General features: G+C 35.9%; 1 protein-coding gene across 1 annotated transcript in view; it reads right to left on the reverse strand.

The window, feature by feature from the left end:
• The window catches only part of LOC134798351 (uncharacterized), a 28,490-nt gene extending 22,511 nt beyond the window's left edge, over positions 1–5,979 (reverse strand). Inside the window, exon 1 of the mRNA XM_063770762.1 lies at positions 42–5,979. Coding sequence (XP_063626832.1) covers positions 42–5,842 — 5,801 coding nt within the window. The 5' untranslated portion in view covers positions 5,843–5,979. The remainder of the gene's footprint in view (positions 1–41) is intronic.
• Positions 5,980–7,292: the final 1,313 nt, after the last annotated feature.

Consider the following 7,292-nt stretch of genomic DNA (forward strand, 5'->3'; position numbering starts at 1 on the left):
CAAAACCAATTTACAAGGTAAATATTCGTGATTATATTTACCTATCGATTTCTTCATCGTCTTTGCTTTTTACCGCTATCTCTTGATATTCAAAATATGTCTGAACAAAAGCTTCTGGTAATTTTTCCAAGGGAATGATGGGGACTTGTTCATAAAGTTTTGTATCACTACTGAGAATCGGATAGCACTTCCATCCATTGCGTTCAGTGAATAATTCACTTTCCTGAGGTTCTTTGCCAAATAGTTCTTTTTTCCCATTATTATCATGTTTAGTATCCTCTTTGTCTTTGCTAACTGATTCTTCTTTAGCATGTTTAACTTCTTTCTTTTTGCCTGGTGATTTTGTGGTAGGTTTTCGATTAGGTTTAGCCTCCTCCTCCTCAAATATTGGCATGGTAGGTGTGCATTCTAAAAGTTCTATTGGTTCCTGTGAATTTATTATCTCATCTGTCTCTTTTTCAGTATCCTTTGTCTTTTCATCTTTGTTTGATTTTTCTTCTGTAGTTTTCGATTCCATCTCTTCATTTACTTTTGGTAAAATTTGGTCATAAACATATTTAACGTATTTATGATATGTAGAAATTTCATTTTGATCAACAGCAGTAAATCCAGTGAACTTATTATCTTCTTTGGGATTTGTTCCAGTTTCATCCTTGGATTTATTAGCAGTAGTATCCGTTACTTGTTCTGTTGAATCTACATTATTGCACTGTATCTCATCATCCACAGGCGTGTTATTTTTAGCAGCCAATCGTGATCGTCTCGTTTCTTTCTTAGTTTCTTTTTCTTTCTTTGAGGTTTGTGCCACATTTTCAGAATCCGAATCGGATGACGCGCCTTTTTTCTCCTCTTGTCTAATTCGTTCTCGCATTCGTCTAGTTAGTATTGCTAGCTCATTTACAGGAACAGATTTGTCTTTTGACTGTACCTCTTTATTGTCCTTTGACTGGACTTCTTTGTTTTCTTTTGAAGGGACTTCTTTATTTTCTTTTGCTGGTACTTCTTTGGTTTGTTTTGGAGGCTCAGGTTTCTTTGTTTTACGTCGACCAGGTTTTCGTTTGTTGTTCTTTTTACCAACATTTTCACTGTCACTCTCGCTGTTTTCCAGAAGGCTTCCTTTAGCCGATTCAACAGTTAGAGGCTCAAATGTATGTGGTATTAGTAAACTCATACTCGTGTCATTTTCGTTATCAGAATCAGGTTCATGCTGTCTGCGAACTCGCAAAGCACTTTGACTAAATGTTTCTTCATTCTCATTTTCGTAAGTGCTAATAGCATGTATCATTTTGTTAGACTTTACAAAATTTTCAAAATTTTCTTCATCAAAACTTGCACTACTTTGCCTTTGAATTGGTTCTCTACCAACGGGTAATGGATCTACATTATCAAAAGATTCAGTTTTTGTAACAACACTTTCTGGTATGATGGTCATTTGATTAACATAATGATCTGGTTCAGTTTTAATAATAGGAACAAAGTTCTCAGAAATAGCAGGTGTCTCCTCTAAACCCGGTTCTGTTTTGATATTAGCAATAAGAGGATAATTCTCAGCTACCTCAATATTATCATTTTCAGGGATGGGTTTTGAACCATTTTTCTGTTTGTCAGATTCAGCACAAGACATAAGTTCTTTTAACTGTACTTTCGACATCCAACTTTCATTTTCCCTATGATCCTCATTATCTTCATTATAATTGGGTTCCATGGATTCATCCTCATAAAAAGTGCCACCATCATCTTCATAATAATTGGAATTATCTTGATCATTTGTATTTTCCTCAATATTAAGGAATGCTTCTTCTGAGAGTGTATTAATGGCATTGATAGTTAGTGCTATAGATGGGGCTTCAGCACTTTCAGTTACTTGAGAATCGTCAGCTTCATACAACTTTGATACAATATCAAAGCATATATCAGCTAGCTTTTTCACTTTATGGGGAGTTAAATTACATACAATTTCATTTTGTGACTTAGCAGTGTCAATTATGTGACATTCATTTAATAAACTTGTTATACATTTAAAAGCGATATGCTTCAAAGAATTTGGAGATCTAAATGAGAAAGTGTCCTCAACACAAAAATCACTTGGCTTATTAGGTTGAAGAACTTTTTGTCCTTGTTGGATTACCTGAACACATAAAGTCAACAGTGACTTGACTTCTTGGCTGTAATCATCACATGAGAAGTCACTTTCACAATATTCAGTTTCGTCAATTTCACTATTAGACATTACAGTCTTATTATCACTTTTTATGCTATTTGCAAAGTCAAGTCTGTTTATTTTTGAAAGACACAATGCTTTCAAAGAGGGTATATTTTGGGTTAGGATTTCTGAAGCATTTAGTAAACAAATGTCCTCTTCTTGATTGTCTTCATCTTCGTCTGAATTTTCAATTTGATTTTGAGGTACAATCTCGGGAGCATTTACTAACAACTTATGTTGTGCCCTCAAATTCTGCTGATTTTTTTTCAGGTGCTCACAGCATGAAGAAAATAGTGTTTTTGGCTGATAAAACAGAGCTGCACTATTATCAATTGTGCATTCGGGAATGGAAAATGTATTGATAATATCACTAGGTTCCCTCAGGTAAAAGAGTTCATGCAGATTCTTCAAGCAAATTGATAAAAGTGTTGTCGGGTTGCTCAATTTGCTAACTTCACATTTTATTTTCTCACTAAGTTCATTGCCACTTTCACTCACACTTGGGTTACTTTCATTGTCCGTGAAAATCTCCTCAGTTCTAGAAATATTACCATTTGTAAGATTATCAGGTTCAACAGTAAAATATTGGCAGATGTATCTGTTGTATCGCCAGGTAGACCATTCCGTGGATACAAATGGAGCACACGCAAATAATGCTTTCTGGCGATAATAATCCTCAAAAAAATCACTTACCATTTTTTCTGTAATCTTATTATCGGGTGGTTTTTTATTTCGGCTGTCCTGGGCTAAAAAAGACTGCGGGCCCTTTACTTTCTTTACCATCACCGAATCACTGATCCACACAGTGTGTCTGCCTTTGATGTTAATATTTTTATTACTCTTGACTTCTTCACTTGGCTTTTTAGCAATTTTGATGGAAAGTTCTTTATTTAAAAATACTGTTTTTGGGTTGAATTTGGGTTTGCTTTCTTTTTTCACTTCAACCTTCACCTTTTGAGGTGGTGTTTCCCCAACTATTTCACAGTCACTATCACTGTCTTCTTTTTCCTTTTTAGGTGTAGGCTCTAATTTCTTCTCTTGTTCCCTGTATGATGATAGGTCATTTTCTTGTAGAAACTTTTCATATTGATTGGATAAGTCCTCTTCCATTTGCATAATATTATGTTTGGCAAGTTTCAGTAGTAAAAATGATTTCTTGACACAATAATCTATCTTAAAAGTGTCTACCACATTAGTTGTATTTATTTTCTTTTGAATAAAGTCATCAGACTTTTCCGTCATCAAGGTTCCTAATTCTGAAGTAGTTTTCACAATGCTAGTAAGGAATTTGCATGCATTTTCTGACTGTTCACTATTTAAAGGAACATTGGTCTTCATTGAAAGTGTGCAGGGCCCACTAGTCTGAGTACTTGTAGTTTCAGTATAAACTTTGTTGGTTTGAGCAGATGCTTCTACTTTCTTCTTAACTTCGTTTGCTTCTAAGACTGGGATTTCTATAGGTACTACTACACTTGGTGATGACCTTGATATTTTACGCACTTTTTTAATTTTCAAATTAGTGCCCTGTGTTTTCTTTGCAAGGAAGTTTTCAAACTCCTTACTTGAACCCCAAGTATTTACAGACTGTGGAGGCGGTGTAGGTTTGATTTCATTATTTACAGATGATTGCTCTTCAGTATCATCACACAAATCCTCAACTGTATCAGGTGAAAACCTCCAAGGTTCTTTTTTATCTTCAACTGTATTCAAACTTGATGTTTTCATAGGACTCTGGCTAATTACATCTGAAATAACGGGCATTTTCTCTCCTTCTAATTGAATATCTTTTTTCTTTCGCCCTCTTTTCTTTGTTGTCATTTTTAGCTCTTCTAACTCATCTAGTGCATCACCAACTGCACTATCTGAGGAGTCTATGGAGCTTGTTCGTCCTTTTCTTCCCGGTATGTATTCATCATCAGAGTTATACCTGCCACTTTTCTTTTTTCTCCTTGGTTCATCATCATCCGAAAGCTCAACATTAGCAAATGGATCTTCATCAGAATCATCATCATTTCTGTATTTTAATGTTTTCTTTGCATTCCTTCTCTTAGGTCTCTTAGAAGTATCTTCGACAAGAAGTGACTCATCCATACACTTATTTTCAACTTCATTGCCTATTATATTTTCTGCAGTGGTGTTTTCTGTAGTTACATTTTCTGTAGTTGCATTTTCTGTAATTGCATTTTCTGTAGTTACATTTTCTGTTGTTATATTTTCTGTTGTAACATTTTCTGTTGTAACATTTTCTGTTGTAACGTTTTCTGTCAATGGGGTGTCTGTTTCTTTTGTGGTGGCATCATTGTCTTTGATGACCTCAGCCTGGGTGATTGGGTCACTAGGAGCGCTTGCACTTTCATCAATTCCATTATTCAAATCTGCCTCAGGTTCAGCCAATGGTGAAGAAGGCATTTCTTGCAACCCTTGCAATATGGGGTCCTTGGCTTCAGATGCTCTTTCACAGTCAATTGATGTTTTCAGCTGACTTAAGCACATGTCTTCCTCATCATCATCATCATCCTCCTCTAATTTCTCTATATTAGAAAGGTTGTCCTGTAATTTACGCAACTTGTCTTCAAGTTGGGACAAATTTGCAACCATTTTATTAAGGTCTTTGATTTCGGAAGTGCTGGCAGTGACAGGTAAAGTATTCCCATTGACTGTTTGGTTTTCAGTTATATCGTTCAGACTTGAATTTTTCCTTGGCCGACCTCTTCTACGGGAAGCTCTTGGACTTTCAACTACCGGACTTTGCAAACTTCCAGTATCTTTAACTGGTGGAGCTCTTCTACGAGGAACTTTTGGACTTACAACTTCTGGACTTTCCAAGCTTCCAGTATCACTTACAACAGGTGGCTCTTTCTTTTTCCTGCCCCTTTTTCTAGTTACAGGGACTTGTTCAGTGGGAGTGTCCATACTCTGAATTGATGATGGTAGAAACCCATTTGTGTCAGTTTGAATTGAGTCAATATTGTTGTTTGGGGAGTGTAGTGTATTCTCAGGGAGAGGTTCTGAACTTATATTTGCCCTAATATCACTAGAAACGTCTGTGCCGAAATTAATAGAGGTTGAATCATTAAATGATGTTGTTTTCCTACCTCTGCCCTTGCCTCGCCCTCTCCCTCTTCCCCGTCCTCTCCCTCTGCCTCTGCCCCTACCTCTACCTTGTTTCGAAGGAGATAAGCTAGTAGGCTGACATACTTCTGAGCTGCTCACCGTTTCTATATCCACTGTCTCGTCCACCTCCATGTCTACGTCGTTGTCCACATCGTTACTTACTGCATAAGTTGGTTCTTGCACATAATCGGTTTCAAGTGAATTATTAGGTTCAGAGTTGGCCTCGTTACCAAGATCAAATGTGGTTTCGTCTGGCTCATCTTCGTTGATGTTCACTTCGCTGCCTACATCCATGTTGCAGTAACTTAGTTGCGATTGATCCTCGTTGTTGGTGGATGATACAAGATCGTTTTCTATGGACATATCGCTTAATTCGCCCACATCTACGGCAGCAGGCTGCGAGCACTCTCTGCCAGGAGAGGAGACACTCTCATTTTCTAAATACAAAGAATTTGATTGGGATACCTCAAAAGCCTCTCCGGCAGCGGAGAGGTTGTTTACATTCATGTCCATTTCTTCAGACATGTTATAAAGTAGTTACACTAATCATAGTAGATAATTCCGATAAATAACTGTCACATACTAATTGGCTAACGATAGCACATAGAATCGCAGTAAAACAAAAAGAAATCAAGGTTTTAAGTTGAACAAAATCTAAACTCGAATCGCCATCGCCATTGCATTGTATCGGTACGCGGAGCAAGAGGCGTTTTTAACGTTTTTTTTGTAGTGTTGTCAACATCATATTCAAATTACATAAAAATACAGGTTTTGAAATTGTCTTTAAGAACTAAAACAACAGAAATATTATTAAATAATTATTTATTTAACAATTTTTTGTTTCCAAAAATATCATGGTTTGTGAAGATTGCAAAAACCGGTTTAGTCAGAACCGGTTAATTTTCCATTCGATCATTGTACAGTCTGACACAAAAGAGTAGAAATTAAAAAGTTGCAATACTGTAGTGTCGATCCGTTTTCTTAAATGTATTGATTTGAAAGGGACGACACTACAGAATTGCCACTTTTTAATTTCTACTCTTTTTTGCCAGACTATATTTGGCGCTCAACACATGGGCTAAAATTACCTTCACAATTCTATGGTACATGTACATATCTATTTTTTATAAGGAAAATCTAAAAAATATAGACAATTACCTAATATGTATATTTATTCCGTTATTATAAGCATATGGTTTTTTTAAGCCAAGTTCGTCCCGACAATCAATTCAGTATTTTTTTTAACTGCAAACTGGAGGCGCCGTTCCACCCCAAGCTATTTCTATATTGTTTCTGTTTTTAATTTAAATGTTAAGTTGACGATCTTTTAATGAAAGCCTTTGTTTTATCTTTTGTGTAAAAGTACTGTGTCTTTTTCTTTAAGAAATAAGTATATCTAATCTAATCTAATCTAATATAATCTAATCTGTAGCCCGCTCCACACTCGTGCGCGAATTGCGGCGCGAAGCCGCGAACGCGAGTGTTGAGAGGGCAACCGTATGTTCTTTTGTTCGTTCATGCAAGATTGACCTTGACGGTTGACAAGAGAAGATGAAGACTGTAGTACTAGCGGTTGACCAAAATCAGCTGCAAATGGTGTTAAAGGTATGAAAATCGGCACGATTAATCTTTAGGCCATTTGAATCAATTTGACCAGAAGCGCCAAAAAAATAAAACAAACGGAAAGGAGTTATGACGTCATCTATTTTTTGTATGGAATAAAAAAAAATTGTTCAGAAACCTATCGTGTGTGGTATTAAACAAAAGGGCATTTTGAGCCGGTTCTAAAAATATATCACATTATTATATTTCCGTCACTTGCATTCAATTAAAATAAAAATAATTTTCAAAACATACCAAGTTTGGGCTCCTCCAGATACGAAACCGTTGAATTATTTTTTGTAAAATATACCTCAAGTAATACCCAATATCCTCATATCTAACCCCAAGAAATTAATTTCGAAAATATTAATTT

The sequence above is a fragment of the Cydia splendana genome, chromosome 16, assembly GCF_910591565.1.
Source record: "Cydia splendana chromosome 16, ilCydSple1.2, whole genome shotgun sequence".
Classification (NCBI taxonomy): Eukaryota; Metazoa; Arthropoda; class Insecta; order Lepidoptera; family Tortricidae; genus Cydia; species Cydia splendana.